The 22,477-nt window shown below is 40.3% G+C and overlaps 1 protein-coding gene across 1 annotated transcript; it reads right to left on the bottom strand.

The window, feature by feature from the left end:
- Positions 1–1,507: 1,507 nt before the first annotated feature.
- LOC308077026 (extracellular calcium-sensing receptor-like) lies at positions 1,508–7,671 on the bottom strand (the record flags this gene model as incomplete). Its single annotated transcript, XM_080417554.1, has 8 exons — positions 7,393–7,671; positions 6,755–6,841; positions 5,925–6,194; positions 5,283–5,489; positions 4,714–4,989; positions 2,718–2,945; positions 2,505–2,628; positions 1,508–2,421 (listed from the first exon to the last, which is right to left on the bottom strand). Exons 1-8 carry the CDS (start codon positions 7,654–7,656, stop codon positions 1,508–1,510), a joined length of 2,370 nt encoding a protein of 789 aa, XP_080273680.1. The 5' UTR covers positions 7,657–7,671.
- Between the last annotated feature and the right edge of the window lie 14,806 nt (positions 7,672–22,477).

Genomic DNA, 22,477 nt, shown 5'->3' with positions numbered 1-22,477 from the left:
TTACTTATAACAGTGTTTCTACATTGCAGTATTGATACTTTTACTAAAAGTTGTACTAGGTAACTTTTTCAAAAAAACTAAAGTGAAATTGTATATCTTTTGTGAGTGGCAAATGTTTCACAACACCCACTCCATGAATTTCACCCCCGAAAGCCTTTTATAAACTATGTTCTATTGAAACGGTGGCGGGGGTGTCCTTCCCGCGAAAATGACGTCATCCGGCCGGAAAACAGAAACGGAAATGCACCAGGTTTGGCCAGGAACTACCGCACCGGATTATAGGATTTGAAGATGGAAAAACAACAGCAAAAGAAAACACAGCTCACGGTAACTAATGCTCCAAGAGAAACGATCCGCAGATAAAACAATTAAAAGGGCGCTTTTTGAAACGCTTCCGCCTTCCGGTGAAAACAAATGGAATTCTGGGTAATGCAGGACTACGCAAAATACATGCAGTGACGGTAGTGACCAGCAGAGGTTGCTAAAAATCGTTATTTGTGGACCTGCCTTGTATTGCTTTAAGTAAAGAGATGTAGTACTTTTTCCACCACTGATTCTGAGTAAGCTGTGAAACATGCATGACCCTTGTAGCTCATTTACATTTTTCAGAAACCCTCTCTGAGTAAGCAGTGAAACATGACAGACACGATCTTCCCTAATAAGAGTCTAATCAACAAGGGATGGGGGAAGGTAATTGACACAGGGAAGGTAATTGACACAGGGAATACAATCTCACCATCCATATGTAAAGAATGATTGCATTTACAAACGGCATCTTTAAAAGTACATACATTTGCCATTTTAGAATGTGAAATAACCCCAGATTAAAGACCCTGTAAAGACAATTCAATTAATATTTGTTTCTAAACACATTATACATGTTAAAAAGTCATGGCTGAAAATGTGTGCAAATTCTGGGAACTATGTTTTACTGCATTGTGGAATAAGAAAAGTTTTTTAAACATATCTGAGTTATGATTTTGGGGGGTGGGGTTGAAATCAGACCTGATGACACACCACGGTGTCATCACGTGACTGTAACCGTACTCTTCCAGGAAATCTTAATCCAACCCGAACAGACCCGGGGTTAGTTGAAGCCCGAGCCCCCTATAGCCACCCCATTCTCACCCCTCCCACAACCAACCCACACCCCCTCCCTACTCCCCTGCAAACCTAATGAAGTAAGATGCATTTGCCCGTTTTAGACCTAAATATAAAATGTGCCTCTTATACAGTACTTTGACCAACAAACAGAGAATGAAAAGGTGCTAATGTTTCTTATTTAAAATCATCACCAAATGTAGACTTAAAGTTTAAGGGAAGGTAATCAACTTCACCAACTTTTCTTTTTGATGCATAATGTAATCTCTGATCCGATTACTGCTTTTAGTTTAATCTGGTAGAAAACTTAATCTATTGCTAAAAGATTATCAGCAATCAAATGTTTTCATATACATTTATTTGTTGTACAAAACACAGTAAATGTAATATCATTTAATTTCTGCTTCTATGTTTTCGTGCCACCTCGACCCATGATGGACTTCTTGGTGTTTCTCTCAGGTTTCAAAAGGATTATGTAACACTTTGGTCCAAACAGTGCCACCAAAAGGCCAGAACTAGATGCTAAAATGGCAAATACCTCCACCACATCTGCATATTTGCCTGGAGAGCTGATATATGCTGGGATGAAGGCTATCCACACGGCACAGAAGATCAGCATGCTGAACGTGATTAACTTGGCTTCATTGAAGTTGTCCGGAAGATTCCTTGCCATGAATGCTAGGACGAAACTGAGGAGTGCCAGTAATCCGATATAACCTAACAACACTGCAAAACCAACTGTTGATCCCACATCACACTCATAGACTATCTTATCACTGTGGTATTGTATGTTCTTATGAGGCGTTGGAGAGGCAGACACAAGCCAGGCTGTACAGATTATTGCCTGGACGGAAGTAAGAGCCAGAACGGTTCCTCTCTGCTGTACAGCACCGAACAGCTTCATAATGTCTGCACCCCCAGGCTTGGAGGCCTTGAACACGGCCAACACCACCATGGTCTTCACCAGGATACACGAGACACACAGCACAAAGCTGATCCCAAATACCGCATGTCTCAGCTGACAGGTCCAGAGTCTGGGATGTCCAATGAACAGAAGTGCGCACAAGAAACACAGTTTGAGCGATAGCAAAAGTTGGAAGCTGAGCTCTGAGTTGTTGGCGCGTACCATGGGTGTGTCTCGATGGTAGATGAAGATGCCCAGGACAATGGCAGATATAAGTGTGCCTAGCAATGAGATGGTTGTCAAGGAGATGCCAAGGGGCTCATGATAGGAGAGGAACTCCGTGCTCTTAGGGACACAGTGGTCACGTTGGGGACTGGACCAGAAGTCCTCTGGACAACTGGTGCATTCTGTAGAGTCTGACAAAGACAACATGGTTAAAGAAATAGACATGTAGTATCATCCTGAATATAGCCTACTGTACAACATGATGTAAACCTACCAGTCTCATTGCTGATCTCTCCCTCAGAACAAGCAATGCAGTCAAAGCAGCAGACAGGTTCTCCTTTCCTTCTGGCCACACGGGTTCCAGGGGAACAGCTCTCACTGCACACTGAGTGAGGAGGCTACAGGATAGAAACAATTTTCAGTCTAAACCAAATTACATTCACATCATGAGCTCGACAATAGCATTATTTTAGAAAGCTGAAGTGACCTTTTTGGATTCAAAGTTCCAGAAGATTCTGTCTTCATCGAGGATGAGCTCTTCACCCGCGGAGGCTGACTTCTTGTACACGCCTACATTGTGAACCTTTGTGCTTCCGTCGGGGAGCCACGCCCAGTTCATGACATCATAGATCGGTAAAGCGTCACCATTTTCATCAAAAGATACATGATCACCAAATGACGTGGTGAAGTTGATCTTTTCCAGGTAATACACAAGCTAGAAATGGTATTGGGCAAAATTACAAAAAGCAACACCTCCCAGGACATAGCAAGTATCTCCCCAAAGGCTTGTGTGTAACAGTCAGTGTTGGAAAAGTTACTCAAAACCAGTAATATATTTACTTTACATATTACTCCCTGCCAAAAGTAATATCTTTACTTTACATATTACTCCCTGCCAAAAGTGACTAGTTACTTATTACTGTACTTAACTTTTTTTTCCTCACCCCCAGTAATTGCATCCTTTCTCCCTAAAAGTCTGACTTTGCATTTTCAACATTAGCAGTTGTTTTTTTTCTTCTTTTCTGCAGCCTACATTGTAAAATCCTCATTGTTAATTTAACTCTAAAAAGTGTTCTGTACACATGATATGATGGGTCCATTTGGTTCCATTTGTACACTCATTTGAATTAAATTAACAGACTTTTACTGTGTATGAATTCATAACTTACAGACTAAATGAAAACCATTTGACTATGAATTGAATACTAAGGACCTCAATGGAAACGAGACTGCAAGGACTTTTTTGGAAGGACCTTTTAGACAAAGTATTTTAGTATTTAATGTATTTTCTGCCTAATACGATATTCAGAGAGAGAGAGAGAGAGAGAGAGAGAGAGAGAGAGATTCAGAGAGAGAGAGAGAGAGAGACCTACAAGCTTACAGCGCGTCTTCATCGGTTAACAAGTCTCTTATAATAAGCAGACATGGCAACACTGTTTCATCCGGTTTAAGGCCCGCCCTTCCACAGCCGATAATTCACACACAGACAAGTGCGCAACGTTTCCGTATCCGCTCTAGAGTGTAGACTTAGACCCTATACCTCTATGCTTAGACCGGATCAGCAGCCTGCAAAGCAACTCGATCCCATTCCCAACCAGTCTACCATTATATCAATGGACCAAAAACAACACAGGATCAAATAAACACACTCAAGCCCAGAGTACCACCAAGGCTCGTGAAAAAAAAGTTATACTTTTGGAAAAAAGTAAAAGTAATATTATTACTCAAAACGTGAAAGTAATTAGTTACTTTACTAGTTACTGGAAAAAAGTTATAATATTACTTTAAGTATTACTTTAGTTACTTTCCAACACTGGTAACTGTTACTGTTCCAAACACTGATACTGCCAAGCAGTGGTGGAAAAAGTACTAAAATTCTTTACTTAAGTAAAAGTATCAATACTGCAATATAGAAATACCCTGTTTACAAGTAAAAGTCCAGAATTCTAAATGTACTTGAGCTTATAAAAGTATTGGCATCAAAATGTACTTAAAGTACCAAAAGTAAAAGTACAAAAATGTTTGAAAATAGCCGATCTACAAGCTCACAACACGTCGCGATGCGATGTATAAAATAGGGCTAAAGTGGTTAATGTACAGTATGTTTCATAATATCATAATTTATACCTGAAAAGTAACCAGTAACCAAAGTTTTCAAATAATTGTAGTGGAGTAAAAGTACAATATTTGCCTCTGAGATGTAGTGGAGTAGAAGTAAAAGTATTGGAAATTGGAAATACTCAAGTAAATCACAATTACTTCAAAATTTACTTAAGTAAATGTACTTAGTAACTTTCCACCACTGCTGCCAAGCAATTGGTATTACTAAACATCATTATAAGGAGAATTATAAAACCTTCTTCATTCTGCTATGTAATTTTTTCATGCTTTTCTTGCCAATGTCGTATTTATATATTCATTATCTAAATTTCAATCAAACTAGAAACATTAACAGCTTGGTAAACCGTTAATTAACATTACACCTGCCATGGTTGTATTGTCTGCAAACTGGCACAGCTGTGCCCAATGAAAGGCCCTCTTTCTGGCACACACTGCAACATGTCATGGAGGGCGTGGGCCAGAGCGTATACAGCCTTGTACACATTATACTCATCCCTGAGCTTAGACATGTCCAAAAGTATGGTGTCTGCTGTCCCTAGGTCCTCTTGTCCAGTACACAGCCTTCCACCAGCATCCATCCACCCTGACGGAAGGGGACCAAATTTACACTGGAAGGTGTGCTCCCAAAACTGCCTCACCTGGAGAAAAATGACAAAGAATTAAGCATAAAACACCTTGGGAATATTTTCATTTAATTCATTCTATCGTTTCTTTTTCGATTAAGCAAAAAAATATATATAATCAATTATCCACGTGAGCGTTATTTTATACTTTGTCACACAACTGTGTCGTGCAATAATTGATTAGTTAAATTAACTGTTGCACCCCTAGAATATATATATATATATACATATACATATATATATATATATATACATATATATATATATATTGCAGCTTAAAATAACAAATTAAAACCAAAAAGACTCACTATGGTATTGCCATGTCTACTGTCAGGATCAGCGTCGGGGTGTATTTTTGACAAGAAGTCCTTCAGACCTGCTATCTCTCCACGACGGACCGCAATTCCCAGGGTGCCTCTCAGGTACGGCATGAAGTCAGGAGTCTGGAACCTAGTATCTGTGGTCAAGCCCACAGCGGTTATCCACTGCAGGCCTGTCACATTCTGCTTTACCACCTGTTGATTGTATTGAAACAAACAAACAAACAAATTAAAATATATATATATATATACACACACACACACAAGGACGCATTTAGCCGTCATCATTGCAACAATATAATAATTTAAGTTGTAGCAGTGAGATGTGTGAATGGTGTGATGATTTGTTTATTGTGCAGAGAAGTACTGAGTTCAAAGGCAGAAAAAAAGGTTAGAAATGTAATAATTGCTAAGCATTTGAATTGATGAACATAAGAGTATAAGAGTATGATTTTTTTGCACACTTTTTCAAAAATTGCAGATCTACAAGCTCATCGCACGGCACAAAGTGACGCGCTATGAGCTTGTATATCTGCTATTTTTGAATAGCCAAAGTATATAAATATGGCTCAAATCTAAAATGACACAGATGCTTTCCCGGTTTTAATGGGTTAAGTGGATAACCCTAACCTCCACCATGAGATTGTCCATATATCTCCCATATGCAAACACAATGACCACGTAAGCTGTGGATTTCTTCATCACGGCGACGGTCCTCTGGTATTCAGCCGGGTCATGGTCCCAGGGCAGAGCCTCCAGATAGGCCAGACAACCCAGAGCAGACTGGGTCAGGTCAGTCTGGAAGATGCGGGCAGCATCGTGGCCCCAGTCGTTGTCAATAAACAACAGTCCTGCCCAGGTCCACCCGAACCATTTCATGATATGGAGCATGGCTCGCACCTGATTGGATAAAGAATGGAGGCGTATGCGCACTTAGGCTCTATTATTCACATAATATAGTGGTAAATCAGTGAATATCTTAAAGGGATAGTTCACCCCCAAAACATCTTATTTTCTATCAATTACACACCCCATGAAGCCTTGAATTCATGGAGATTTGTTTTTGTTTTTGTCGCATTCCTAAGAATAATTTGATGACCGGCGGAAAGATGCTAATGTCTCCGGTAGGAGACTCAAAGTTGACACTTTGAGTCTCCTACCGGAGCCACCGCCGGTCATTAAATTATTGTCTTAGGAATGCGACAAAAACAAAACAATCTCCATGAATTCAAGTCTCCATGGGGTGTGTAATCAATAGAAAAAACGTCATTTCGGGGGTGAACTATCCCTTTAAAACTATGTCCATTATAATTAACATTAAGTATAAAATGTTTATTCGTTTTGATTTCGTTTTACAGTATATATTGCTTACCCCACCTTTAATTGATCTAATCGATTAATCAATTATAAAGAAAATAGTTACTGGCCTATACACACAGGCAAAATGCGACATGGATTACCTGGAAGGGAACACTTGGAATTGTTCTAAAAAAGGAGGGGAACTGGTTTCGGTCACTCAGACAGGAGCAGGTGGCGTAGTAACTCACCTGCAAAACACATCTGTTATGTAATATACCAAGTTTTGGCTGTGCCACGCTCCACCGCTCAAAGACATTCCCTGGCTCAAAGACATTCCCTGACCCTCTGCTCAAAATAGTAAATAATAATAATAATAATAATAATAATACAAATAAATACATGTCGAAATTAAGCTGTGTTGTATACTAAACACTTAGTGGCAGCCGTTGCTATTTGGAGTATCAGAAACCAACTGTAGCACAACGCACCATTGACAACTTAATAACAGGCAATAACAATTATAGGCTACTTCTGCAGGGTAATCACACAGCCCCCCCTCCTCGCTCTCTCTCTCTCTCTCTCTCTCTCTCTCTCTCTCTCTCTCTCTCTCTCTCTCTCTCTCTCTCTCTCTCTCTCTCTCTCTCTCTCTCTCTCTCTCCAGGTCAACACAGGTTCTTTTCTTCCCCATTTCCTGAAAAGTAAGTACGTTTTGGACAAGGTTTCCATCTCAAAAGCGACGGTATATAAAGGATAATATTGGCAATAGGTAAAAACTGGGGTTGGAGTAGAGGAGACTTACCAAGGGCACTCTGTACAAACCCACTATACTAGAGATGGCAATGGTATTCGTTGAGGTCGAATCACCCACAATGCCGAGCACCGGAGGGGAGCCGACGCAGCTCTCGTCCAACCGAAAGCGCTCGTCCTCTCTCCCGCTGACCAATGACAAGGCAGCGCGGAACGCCACTCCAAGCGTGACACAGTTATCATAGATGCTGTAGCCCAGAGTGACGTTGGGCAGCAGGCTGGGGCTCCTGTTGATCTCTGCGATGGCAAACGCCATGGTCTGAGCCCACCTGAACCCCTGAATGTAAAAACTAAAAAAAAAAACACACCAAATGCTATAGTGCACCAGGGTTGATTTCGTCGACTAAAACTATGACGAAAAATGTTCATCGACTACCTTTTTTCACTGACGAAAACGTAATAAAAACTAAGCTATGATGACTAAAACTATGACAAAAAATATTGACAATTTCGTCAACAAATAAAAACTAGATGAAAATGTTAGTGAGGGACTAGTGGAGAAGAGATCCGGTAGAACTAAGACATGTTATTTTATGTTTGGTTGCGCTCGGGTGTTGCGCTCTGAAAATAGCAGATCTACAAGCTCACAACACGTCGTGCTGCGACGCGTTGTGAGCTTGTAGATCGGCTATTTTCAGTATGCAACCAAGTGTAAAATCAGCCATTACGAAGCCATCAAGGTACCGCCAAAATACATTTTAGTCGACAAAATCAACTGTAGATTTAGTCGACTATAACTAGACAAAAACTAAAACATTTCAGATGACTAAAATATGACCTCAACGAATTGTATTCAAAAGACGATGATTAAAACTAAATCAAAATTTGCTGTCAAAATCAACACCGGGTTGCACAAACTATTGAAAATGTATGCGCAATATACATTTCTCAAACGCAATAAACGTTATCTCATTTCAACAATCAAGGTATAAAGGACGTTTCTGTTTGGATTAGAATAAAATGTTTTAAGGGGAGCAGAGAGAAACTGTATTGCTGGGGGTTTATATTCATTGTCAACAGCAGCTGTAGCCAGGTGCAATGTTTTCACTAAAACCATGTTGTCGGAATGGAAATATACAGTAATCCATTTTTCTTTCCTCTTCTTGTTTTCAGTGTGTGAATACAGTAGGCTTTATATTGTCTGGGTTCTATGTTAGCAGCTAAACACAGGCAGAAAATCATTTAAAATGTATCATTAAGCAAGGTTGTTTGCAGATAAGCATGCACATGTATATCTACATACAGTAAATACATGTATGTGTAGCCAGTATGTACGCTCAGATCAGACAATATATAGATTATAGACCTCTTGTCCATTGTTCTGCGCTCAGAGCCACCTACTGGCCTTTATAGGGCAGAACATCCATCAATACCCCAACTCCTCTATGATGTTACATCTCTGATATCAGCCAGAGAAAAACAATATATTGCTATTTTTATATCAAAAATCAAACTGATTTAAAAATACTTTAATTGACCATCCAAATGGGTTATTAGTTGATATTGCACCCATTGCACATCTGTTCATGAGGTAATAGTATATCCCCAAAAAGCATTTGTTTTGTCACTGCACTTTGTCTTTGTAGGGCTTTGTAGGGCAGTATAGTATCTATCAAAACACGCTCCCCGTTCTGATGTTCGCTACAGTATTCGTGATACTCACCCATAGCAAGTGGGGTCCTGTTGCCTAGAGGTGAAAGATGGCTCAGGGAAAACAGAGTAGTAGTGGATGTCAAACAACCCACCCAAAATAAAGTCGCCGGCCTGGTAAATTCTGTTGAGATTAAACTGTGCCTGGGAATCACAAGAAGAGTTAGACGAGGAAAACAAAAGAGAGAATGAACAGAACAATATCAAGGTCAAGTACAGGTATGAAAGTAGGTGTATGTGTTGTGAAGCCATCACGACTGTCCTCCCCTGTCTAACACCCCCTTTTCCCAAATCCTTTTGTGCAGTTGCTTCATTTTATACCCAGTTCTGTGTCATAGTAGACTGTGCCACCTTATGCCATGATGTAATCTGTCATCCATATGGGCAGAGGCAGAAGTAGGGGGAAGGGCTTAACATACATTAGGATTCAGACCTTTGGACTCAGACCTGAATTATAATGGCAACATAACATAATCACAAAGTCAGCCTTATATCAGATAAGACCTTTAATGATGTTGGGAGAGACATTCAGTCAGGTAGCACAGCAGTTAAGATACAGTAACAGTGCAAGAAAAAAGCACTGCACATGCAGCTACAGCAGGGTAAAAACAGCACCGGCCTGGGCCGCAGCGTGGCGGTCCAGGCACCCTAGGCTGCAATGCCAGCCTGACGGCGTGTCGTGGGTTCGAGTCCCGATCCCGACGACCTTTGCTGCGTGTCACTGACTCCCATCTCTCTCCCCATTTCCTGTCAGTCTACTGTCCTATAAATAAAGGAATAAAAGCCCCAAAAACTCATCTTAAAAAAATAAATAAAAAAGAAGCACCATCAATAATGAAAATATATACAACAGTATATATACTGTGACACTGCCACATAATATGTGAAAGGGTATATTTCCTGTCCATACTTGGTGATAACCAAGGGAATATATTGGTTAAAATTATGGTTGAATATTTAACACCTAAATGTAGTGCACAAATTGTGTTGTTTTGTTTTGTTTTGATGAACACATCCTTTCATTCAGTGTGGCACACGCAGGGTTCATTTCATCGGGGGAGCTTTGGGGGGGAAGCAGCACCTGTAGTAAAAGTTCCAAGAAGTGACTGATCACTGGTAGAAACGTTCAAGGAAGTGAGGTACCAGGAACAGCAATGAAAATTCCAGGAAGTGAGGCTATGGGGGGTTCCATTTTGGGAGTGAGAGAGTGTTTGTTGTGGTTTGACAAAGAGACTCTTTAAAGCCTGCACTGTAATCCAAATCAGAGCTTTAAACCATTGAATATTGTGGCCTGAATAAGGGAAACTTGGTCAAAATTAAGAGGATATTTTGATGATGGATATAATGAACTGATACAGAATAAATTACCAGAGGAATCTCCTGGAGCCTCCTGACATAGAGGTTGGGTGAGAGGAATTACATGTTTCCTTCTTTGCAATACATTGATATTTTCTTTGTGGACTTTGAGGATTACTTGATTTTTGGACAGACAGAAGATTTCTTTATTTATTTTTTGATATTACAGGATTACTTTGGAATATAGTTTGATTGGAAGCATTCATGGAACTTTAAAGGAACATTACGTTTATTTACTGAAGAAGGGACAAAAGATCAGGGTTTGATATGAACCCTGAATCTGTTCATTTTACAAATGGACAGATTTTGGTCTGCAATACAGGGTTTAATTACAGTATATTAAGAATACTACTGCAGGTGCAGGACCTTTTTATGTGATGAATATAATAACTCAGACATACAATTTATGGTCCATTATAACACAACAGCATACACCCTCAAAAGCTTGCATGTAGGACAATTACTGTGCTTACTGTAATGAAGTGTTACAGCCTTTTCGCCTTAAGAACATATCGCAGATTACAGGACGTATGACAGACAGTAGACTTGACTACTGTGATGGTGTCTTTGCAGGTCTCCCTATAAATAAATAAAAATCACACCCTGTGTGAAGTGGGCGGTGTCTTGCTAGCTAATCACAATACTGAATGGAGTCAACCAATGGAGTCAACCAATCATGTACAAATAATAAATACATTTATTGAAACACTCTTTATGATGGAAGAAACCATAACTTTAAAAAAAACAAATTTATGGGTTTTTTTAAAGTTATGGTTTCTTATATAGGGCTATGCACATGTGTCATGTGACACTGGCCAATCACAGTCCTGAATAGACTGTGATTGGCCAATCACGGTGCAGGGTTAGGCGGGGTACTTTTTGGCCAATCACAGCGCAGGATTTGTACAATTTTTGTACAATTTTTTGTACAAATATCCAAACCTCACTTATAGGGGCGGTTTCACCGCCCAAAAACATCAGATCAGGGGCGGCCATAGCTGAGTGGTTAGTGAGCCTAGGGAGCCAGAGGTCCTGGTTGCCCCAGGTACGATTCCAGGCCAGGCCAGCATATGTGTCGATGAAATGAAATTTGTCCCTGAGCAAGACTCTTAACCCCTAATTGCTCACAGGCCCTCATTGGAAACAAGCCCGCAAGGACTTTCATGAACGTCCTGTTAAAAGGAATTATCCTTATGACTGCAGTTGATTCAGAAAGCTGCTGCCGAAGTCCTTACTAATACCAAGAAAGTGGAGCATATCACTCCAGTGCTTTAGGTCTTTACTCTGGCTCCCTGTATGTCCAAATAATAGTTGCTTTTGGTTTATAAAGCAGTGAATGGTTTAGGGCCAAAGGTTATGATCGTATGCTATCATGAACCATCCAGGCCTCTCTGGTCATCCGGGGAGGGTCTGCTTTTTCTGTCCCAGACTTTTCATTATGCCTTCTGAGCTCTGCGGAAGCTAGGGAATTAATATTAATTGAGCCTAACATGTTCAAAATAATTAATAAACGACGGTCGTTCTGCCTATAACTTTGAATTAAAGGTAGGGCAAGTGATATTTCTTTGTTAAAATAAGTGTTATAGCTTTATATTCTGATAGTATTCATTGCTATAGAGTGTTTGTCTCCTTGTCTCTCCAGCTCTTTGGTAAACAGAAAACACATTTCCAGGTCGGGATACCAATGTTATCCAATCAGCAGCGAGAACTAACAGAGGATACAGGATAAACAAGTGAATTATGAAGTGATGACACAAAGAAATGAGCAGACAATACTGAAACTGGAACACTATAAAGCTGATAGTTGATGAATGGGTAGGCCTACTCTCTCTCCTGATTGGCTGAACCCACCTGAAAATGTATTTTCTGTTTATTAAAGAGCTGGTGGAGAGACAGGGACACCCCTTTACTGAACACACACTCTATAGCTATATGATTACTATCAGAATATAGTGCTCACCCAACATGTGAGTATTTTTTACTTTGGCACTGTAAGTATATTTTGATGCCAATACTTTTGTACTTTTAATCAAGTAAATGTTGAATACAGGGCTTTCACTTGTAACAGAGTATGTCTATAAAGTGGTATTGCTCCTTTTACTTAACCCATTAAGACCTGGAATGCATCTGTGTCACTTTAGGTTTCTTTGGCTATTCAAAAATAGCAGATATACAAGCTCATAGCGCGACACCGAGTGCCGCGCTATGAGCTTGTAGATCTGCTATTTTTGAAAAATCGTGAAAATGATTTTCTTATATTTTTTTCCGAAAAACCTTAAAAAATGTTTAGAAGCGGCCTCAGGTCTTAAAAGAAAATCTGATTACTTTTTCCACCACTGATTAAAACAAGGGTGAATGGAGCCGAAAGGCATGTTCAACTCACCAGTGACCAGATGCCAGTCCCTTAGCTGAGACACGTCACCTGACTGCAAGCTCCACAAGCTCCACACACAAACACGTTGCTTTTAATTAACCCAGGCTGTATAGAGACATGTCAACAGGCCATTTAAAAGACACAAGGTTACAAAAAAAAACACACACACACACACGCACACACACACACGCACACACGCACACGCACACACGCACACACACACACGCTTTAATTAGTCCCCAGGCCTAAGAGACATCAACAGGGCATTTAATCACCACAAGTTTGAAAATGAACAGTACACAATAACACTTAAATATCACATGGGTCAGTGCCTTGCTAAATCAGTGGTTCTGATGCAATTGTAGTTGTTGTTGTTTCCTTTAAGGTTTCTTTACTGTTACTATCTTTTTTTTGAGAATGTCAAAAGTGTAAGTTTAATAACCTTGGCGGGTAAAATAATGTAAATTTATGAAAAGACGCCAGAACAACTTACTGTATCGTTAATTTACATCTTATTTTTTATATATCTGTTGCATACAGTAAACCAGTAGTTGTTTTTTTTTACTCAAGGACCCCCATATTGATGTGTATTTGGCCTCAGTCACGTACCCCCATGCGAAAAATATTTAGTGCCAGGCCTAGGGACCCCCGTACAAGATTTGTTTGTTTGTTTTATTAATTTTTTTTCAAGATGTTTTTGAAAATAGCAGATATACAGTGGTTCTCAAAGTTGGGTCCTTGGGGGGCGTTCCAAGGGGTCCCCAGCAAAAGTAGTTAACATAGCATCACAATCATTTTAACCACTTTATGTGGCTATTCAAAAATAGAAGATCTACAAGCTCACATCGTGCCACTTTGTGCCGCGCTGCGGGCTTGTACATTTGCTATTTTTGAGTAATTTTTAAAAATATCTAAAATGTTTGGAACATTTTGAACATTTCTGATTATTTCATTTCTGTACATAATTCTTCTCTTCTGGGGGGTCCCTGTCACAAAACCTTTTCAGCCTTCTCAACTCAAACTTTATTACGGGGCCAGAGCTCAGCTCTGGACCTGTTTTATTATTGTAGGTATTCTTCTGTTTCCGCCACTTTTCGCAGTTCTGGGTGAACCGTGCTGTCGCTTTTTACGAAACTCGGCCATATGGTAGATGGTCATGAAAAACTATCAAGAAATAAATCTCACAATCTTTCGTCAAAAGGTGGCGCTATAGCACTCAATTGAAAATGCCAACTTTGAACAGGTACAACTCATGCCCTGTTTGACCTACAGCCATAAAACTTCAATACACACATGCGTCTACTCATGATGAACAACTTTAACCCTCTGACTTTTGACCTCTGACCTTTAGATCTCCCACCATTTTGAATTATATGAAAAACAGTTAAATCTCCTCCTGGGATTTTTGAGTAATCTGCACGAAACGTTTTACACATGAACTTTGGACCTTTGCCGACAAACAAGCAGCGAGGATTTTCCATAAGTGAAAAAATGAAGCTTTAATGAGCCAATGAATATTGCAGTTTTATGACAATTATTCATCTGCCCCTAACACATACATGCAGACTCACATTTCTTTGAAACTTTGCGATAATGTTGAGGGTCATTCCAAATATTACTGAAACCAATCTTACTCCAAATGGTCAAAGGGGGGCGCTATAGCGATTTTTTGAAAGTGCAAACTTTAAACAGGCAAAAGTCATGCCTCGTTTGGCCGACAGCCATTAAACCTGTTTACACATGTGCCTTGACTCATGAGGAACACATGTATCACGTTGACCAGTAAGCTCCGCCCTTAGATTGTCCGCAATTTTGAGCAGTTTGAAAAACACTTAAACCCAGGATTTTTCAGCTATTTGCGTGAAACTGTATCATCTGTGTGATCTCCTTTTTCACAGGTTCTTGTCTGTTGGTCCAATGGCTTCTCCCTTAAACGTGTGCCTCACAACCTGAAGGTTGCCAGTTCAAGCCTCTCTTAATGCGGACTTCATTAAAGTTGCATTGCACACAACATGATTGTGTCAATTAATACATGTGCAATTGTTAAACTTAACCTGAAATACTTATTTGAGAGGGTATGTTTTTGCAATGTATGACATACTTCATTCTGAAAATAGCCGTTCTACAATCTCAAAACTTTTCAGATAGCAACGTGTTTCTGAGCTTGTAGATCGGCTGCTTTCACTGGTTCACTTTTATCTTCAACAGACAACCTCAGCCTGGACAAAGCTATAGCACTATAGGTAATATTGCAGCCCGTCAATACGAAGGTTGAGGGTTCGATTCCTGTTAATGGCAATAGGTTGACACGTCCAATCAATCCATTCTGCTTCCATCCTTCTCTCTCTTCAATCTATTGTTTCCATGTCTCTCTCTCTTCAATCTATTCCGTTTCCATGTCTCTCTCTCCGCCCTTAGATTGTCCGCAATTTTGAGCAGTTTGAAAAACACTTAAACCCAGGATTTTTCAGTTATTTGCGTGAAATGGTATCATCTGTCTGACCTCCGTTTTCACTGTATCAGGTCTGTTGGTCCAATGGCTTCCCGCTTAAGTGAATGTTTCACAACATCAAGGTTGCCGGTTCAAGCTTCACTTGGTGGAGACTTCATTTAAAGTGCATTGCAAACAACAAGACTGTATTAATGAATACATATGCAATTGATAAAGATAACATTAATTGCTTATCTGAGAAGGTCTGTTTTTGCAATGTATGACATACTTCATTCTGAAAATAGCCGATCTACAATCTCAAACATTTTCAGATAGCAACGTGTTTCTGAGCTTGTAGATCGGCTGCTTTCACTGGTTCAGTTTTATCTTCAACAGACAACCTCAGCCTGGTCAAAGCTATAGCACTATAGGTAGTGTTGCAGCCTGTCAATCCGAAGGTTGAGGGTTCGATTCCTGTTAATGGCAATAGGTTGAGATGTCCAATCAATCTATTCTGCTTCCATTTCTCTCTCTCTTCAATCTATTATGTTTCCATGTCTCTCTCTCTCAATTAATACATGTGCAACTGTTAAAGGTAACATGAAATGCTTCTTGGAGAGAGTATGTTTTTGCAATGTATGACAAACTTCATTGTGAAAATAGCCGATCTACAATCTCACAACTTTTCAGATAGCAACGTTTTGTGAGCTTGTAGATCGGCTACTTTCACTAGTTTTCGTTCCGAGGAGACACAAAAATGCCTTTATTGGTAAATGGTTTTTGAACCAGTGATCTAGAGTAGTTCGGGACACCGAGGCTTGGTTCATAATGAACGGAAATACTTATAAATATCAACAGACACTACCAGTAATTGTGTCAATTAATACATATGCAATTGATAAAGATAACCTGAAATGCTTATTTGAGAGGGTATGAAGTATGTATGACATACTTCATTCTGAAAATAGCCGATCTACAATCTCAAAACCTTTCAGATAGCAACGTTCTTTTTGAGCTTGTAGATCGGCTGCTTTCACTGGTTCACTTTTATCTTCAACAGACAACCTCAGCCTGGACAAAGTCATAGCACTATAGGTTGTGTTGCAGCCTGTCAATTCGAAGGTTGATGGTTCGATTCCTGTTAATGGCAATAGGTTGAGATGTCCAATCAATCCATTCTGCTTCCATCTCTCTCTCTCTTCAATCTATTCCGTTTCTCTCTCTCTCTCTCTCTCTCTCTCTCTCTCTCTCTCTCTCTCTCTCTCTCTCTCTCTCTCTCTCTCTCTCTCTCTCTCTCTCTCTCTCTCTCTCTTATTCACCAGGTCAGGTCTGTTGTTCCAATGGCTTCTCGCTTAAGTGTGTGCCTTAAAACCTCAAGGTTGCCAGTTCAAGCCTCACTTGATGCAGACTTCATTTAAGTTGCATTGCACACAACATGATTGTTGCGAACGCGGAAGGAGGCCTCCGACCAAGTGCAGCTTACTATATCACTGTGTGTGTGTGTCTGTCCCTTATTTATGGTCTTTCCGTGTGTGTTCACGCTCTCATTGGCTCGCGCCCCCATGTGACTCGAAACTCCGTGCTGAAATGCCAGCAGCTGCACTGCCTGTATACAGCCGGCAGAGTGCGGCAGAGTGCACTACTACAGTGTGGTTGAAATATAGCAGCCTCAGTCAATCTGCGTTCGCTTCCAGCGTTCGCGCGTCTTACTTGTGTCAATTAATGCAAGTGCACTTGTTAAAGATAACCTGAAATGCTTATTTGAGAGTATGTCTTTTCAATGTATGACATACTTCATTCTGAAAATAGCCGATCTACAATCTCAAAACTTTTCAGATAGCAACGTGTTTCTGAGCTTGTAGATCGGCTGCTTTCACTGGTTCAATTTTATCTTCAACAGACAACCTCAGCCTAGACAAAGCTATAGCACTATAGGTAGTGTTGCAGCCTGTCAATCCAAAGGTTGAGGGTTCGATTCCTGTTAATGGCAATAGGTTGAGATGTCCAATCAATCCGTTCTGCTTCCATCTCTCTCTTCAGTCTATTATGTTTCCATGTCTCTCTCTCTCTCTTCAATCTATTCCGTTTCCATGTCTCTCTCTCTCTCTCTCTCTTCAATCTATTCAGTTTCCATGTCTCTCTCTCTCTTCAATCTATTCCGTTTCCAAGTCACTCTCTCTCTCTTTCTCTTCAATCTATTCAGTTTCTCTCTCTCTCTCTTTCTCTTCAATCTATTCCGTTTCTCTCTCTCTCTCTCTCTCTCTCTCTCTCTCTCTCTCTCTCTCTCTCTCTCTCTCTCTCTCTCTCTCTCTCTCTCTCTCTCTCTCTCTCTTCAATCTATTCCGATTCTCTCTCTCTCTCTCTTTCTCTTCAATCTATTCAGTTTCTCTCTCTCTCTCTCTCTCTTTCTCTTCAATCTATTCCGTTTCTCTCTCTCTCTCTTTCTCTTCAATCTATTCCGTTTCTCTCTCTCTCTCTCTTTCTCTTCAATCTATTCCGTTTATCTCTCTCTCTCTTCAATCTATTCCGTCTCTCTCTCTCTCTCTTCAATCTATTCCGTCTCTCTCTCTCTCTCTCTCTCTCTCTCTCTCTCTCTCTCTCTCTCTCTCTCTCTCTCTCTCTCTCTCTCTCTCTCTCTCTCTCTCTCTCTCATAATTATGTTCTTTTAGAAAGTGAGCAACAGCAACAGTCCACCTGGCCTATTCCCATGGATTGGATCTACCCACCTCACCTGCTGTCATTCCCTCTCAATCGATAATCACACCTGCCCTCACTCACTCCTCATTAGTCTCTCTCTCTCTTCTCTCTTCTCTCTCTCTCTCTCTCTCTCTCTCTCTCTCTCTCTCTCTCTCTCTCTCTCTCTCTCTCTCTCTCTATTCCCTGGCCCCGCTTATCGCTGCTTGCAGCTATATTTTATATTATTATTCTCCTTGACATGGAAAAAAATGTTTTAGAATATAAGTGAGTGTTGGCCAATATGTCGCATGCTGTTTGTGTGTGTGGGTTATGCAGGAATTAAAGCAACACCCCTGGACTGTAGGTTTTTTTTGGTTTTCAGTTTTAGGCTTACGGTAAAAAATGCCCAAAAAACAATTAAAATGTCCTTCATAAAACCGCTGTCCTAAAATGTTGATGTCCTCACAAGTATCGTAATACAAACCTGTGTGTGTGTGCGTGCGTGCGTGCGTGCATAGTTGCTATACTTGGGCTTCCCCAGGGACAGCTGTCAGACTGCTCTCCGATTGACAGCTTTTTATATATTCAAAATTAAATATTCTACGTTGACATCCGAGTCACATTTGGATGGTCTTTGCAAGGAATTGCAAGTGCCCTTCCCCAAAAATTATTGCCAAAAACCACAAACCGACATCACACCCGCTACCCCTGGGAAGTATTTTTTCTATCGAAAATCCCATAGAGAAATCTTAGATTGCATCATATAAGGACAGGTGTTTGACCTCAGAGTCAGCTGACTCTGAGGAAGGTCGAAAGACCGAAACGTCAGTCTGTTTTACTTTTACCGAAATTAAATAAAAGGCCTAAACTGTCCGTGTTGCTCCAGTGTTCTCTCTTCTACACAGTTAAGTCTGTGTCCGTGTGGTCCATACCAGAGCCATACAAACACACAGTTAAGTCTGTGTCCGTGTAGGGTTGCCAACTTTCAGAAATGGAAATACGGGACACATGCACACGCGCGCAGCGCGCGTGTGCATGTGTGCGCGCGTTTTTGCGTTTTGCGCGGATTTGGTTTTTTTTTTGTTATACTTTATTTCGGTTTTAGGGTTAGGGTTGTTAGGGTTATTTAATTATTTTGGGGGAGCCAGCCCCCCAAACTCCTGAAATGCATAGAAATCTATGAAATCTAAATAAAAAAATCTATGAAATTTATATTAATTATATTGAATTATTATATATTAATTATATCATTTATGTATTTATTAACTGTTAATCCATTATGAAGAATTCCGTTTTCCAGATGAGCATAACAACATTATATGAGTTATTCTTTAAATGGGCACACTATTTAATTATATTGATTAATATATATAAGAGTTATTCTTTAAATGGGCACACTATTTAATTATATTGATTAATATATATTAAATAAATGTTTATTTATTAGACTTTAAAAACTCAACATTAATAAACAATCAACCATATTAGTCTACTGAAATAGCCTAGACTATGCCCACATCAGCAGCCAATATGTAGGCTGCCAGGGCAGGTAAATAGAAATACTGACATCTTGCTAAAAAACACAACCAGATAAATAAGATGTAATATCCCATATAGGCGGGTGCATATATGAAAAAAAAAGCACCTTACCCAAAAAAAATTGGAACAAAAGGTTTCTCAACAGTTTTTTGTAGTATGTGGTGTCCTGAATAACATACTAAAAGTCTACCAAAGTTTGACCACTTTTAAGGTGTTATTTTCAAGATGGCGTCCAAGATGGCCAAAAAAACGTTTAAATAGCTTAATTCCTTCAATATTTATCCTAGACAAGTACTTTTTGTGTCTAACCCCATGTTTTGGGGGCCTGGGAATCCATTGGACTTGTCCAAATTGCAGAGATACAATTAGATAATTTTGAAATCCTATATTTTGTTTGAGACTCTATTAACACCCTCTGAAATGGTCACCCGTTTCAAGTTAACTTAACTAATTATATAATAAATGCCCAACAACTTATATTAATTTTTACTGGAACAAGGCTTTAAGATATCCTTAAAACACAACACAACTAAAAGTCACAATTTGCAGAAGGTGGTGGCAGAGAATATTGTCAAGTTACAATATAGTATCGTTTTCAATATTGCCCAAACTAAATTCATCTTTGACTATACACCCCACCCAAAAACAATTTCTTGCATTTTGAACTAATCTCTCTGCACCCCTCCCCTTACCCACCCCACAGGAACTTCATAACTCCTCCCCTACATGCACGAGAATATTTATTTTTCTCGTGGACAAGCGCAGTGTCATCTTGAAGACACGATTTTGAAAAACATTGAATAGATGTTTATAGAACTTTTTAACACATTAGGAAGGCAATCAGTGTGAGTGTGCAAAGAGGGATGGGGTGGTTATGGAGGTTAGTGTAGAGCTATCAGAACTGGGTGCCTAGACAGAGGGGAGTATGCGGGGTGGGTCTGGTCTAGAGTTTAGTGGGCCTAGGGTTCCCCTCACGTGGGTAGAGGGGAGTATGGGGGTTACTGGATTGCTCCCTGGGCACTTGGAGCACAGAAGAGCAAAGTTAGGAGCCAAGGAGACCCTGAGCTTCTGAGCTGCCCCATGTCCGATGTGCAAAACCTCCAACAGAAATGATACGCCATTTCAACGAAGACAGTTCTGCAAACGATACATGAAAGATAAACTTCTTTGCCAGATCTCACTCCAAGTGGCTTAGGGAGCCTGCGCTCTCCTCATTCTCAGCTCCTACAAAAGCAAATTAGCATTTGGGATGCAAACGATTTCTAAGCCACGACACGCTGGAGGACGGAGTGAGGAGGAGGCAGAAATTAAGGTATTGGAATTTAGCTAATGCGTGAGGCTGAGAGGAGTGTCCCTATGTCGCCTGGCTCACTGGATAGTCCCACTGGTCCCAAGTGGACCTCCACGCTGGCTCCCGAGATAGGCACTCCCAAGATAGGCACTCTTGAGTTAGCATAGGTACTAGCCAGTGGTGGTGGTTGTAAGACCTCCACATGTTGCAAGACTGTGTCAGGCAGACAGTCGTGTCCCTATGTATGCTAGTCCCAAATGGACCTCCTGGCGGGTCTGGCTCCTATGCCCGAGATAGGCGCTTGTGAGTGGGCATAGGTAGTGAGGAGGGTCACCCCCCCCCCCCACCCCCCCATAGTGGTGGTTGTAAGACCTTCACGTGGTGGTGCATGACTGTGTGTCAGGCAGACAAGGGTGTCTATGTCGGACTGGCTCACAGGAGAGTTGGTGGTGGCTGACCATTAATATTCCCAGGGGCCCCCAATGACTTATCATTATGGCTCAGAGCGTCCTCTCCCCTCTCCAGAACAGCTCCAGAACAAAAAATTGGTGTATGACGAAAGCAATGCTTGTTTGTTGGATAGCAGCAGGGGCACAGCCCCTTATGGGCGTGGAGGTCGGTTAGATTGGGATTCTATGGGGAGACTGGAGCCCAGGGCGTCATGGGCTGTCCCCTATACGTACCTTCTTGCTGTTACAATTATCCAGAAAAAAAGATCAAGGTTCAAGCTTATTGCCAGCAGTACCAATCACAAAACAAAGACAAGTGAAATTAATTTTGCACTAAAACCTCACACAACTACTCACAGGAATAAGGAGATGTCTGTGACAAGCAAATCTGAACCTTATCCACGCCACACTCCTCCACCACCCCTGCCTAGACACCCAGTAGAGTACTAGATACATGTTGTGATAGCTCTGTACTGACTTGCACACCCTCTCTAGGTCCACGAGTGTCCATTTTTTTCCTACTGAGTGTAGCGTTGTGAGCTTGTACATCGGCTATTTTCACAATGTTTGCCTCTTTCTTACCAAAAATTTGAGATAATATATATATAGATAATATAGTCTTAAGAGTAATTAAATTGTAACTTTAGAAATGTGCAGATACCCTGTATACACTTATACTGTATGTTGGTTTGTTTACTGTTGAGTGAGAAAACAATGTTGTAAGCTAACCATCTGGGGACCCGGACCCCCCAAAATCATTTGGGGGACCCCCAGTTTGGGAACCAGACACCTTTACAAACAAATTGGTGAAGACATTTCTCGGTAAGGAATTTCTTCCAAGATTTGTGTAATATTCCCAGTCTATCACTTGGCAGCCATGTTTTTACAAATGTCACAGTACCACCCAGTAATAATGAATTTATTCCTTATTGGTATCCAAAGAAATTTTTAAAGCTTCAACAGAATGTGAATTACATGTATAGATGATGAATTCACCAATCCTGGGCATTATGGCATGTAAAAAAGAGAGAAATGTCCAATTACATTGTATTATGCTTATAACCAATTGCTTCAATATTTAATTGTACTTATCATCACTTGACTATAATGTATATATGCTAATTGGATTCCTAGATCACCAAAACATGGGGTTAGGCACCATAATTACTTGTGTAGGGCAAATTAATGAAGGAGTAATTGTCTTTTAAGGAAAATGGTGGCGGCCATCTTGGAAATTTGACATTTCTAATGATCAGATTTCGGTAGACTTTTGATATGTTATTAAGTACACCTGATACTACAATAAACCAT

This window comes from Gymnoscopelus braueri (assembly GCF_963280865.1).
Source record: "Gymnoscopelus braueri genome assembly, chromosome: 21".
NCBI lineage: Eukaryota > Metazoa > Chordata > Actinopteri > Myctophiformes > Myctophidae > Gymnoscopelus > Gymnoscopelus braueri.
Note: the sequence above shows the minus strand (reverse complement) of the source record. Positions and strands in the feature narration are given on the sequence as shown.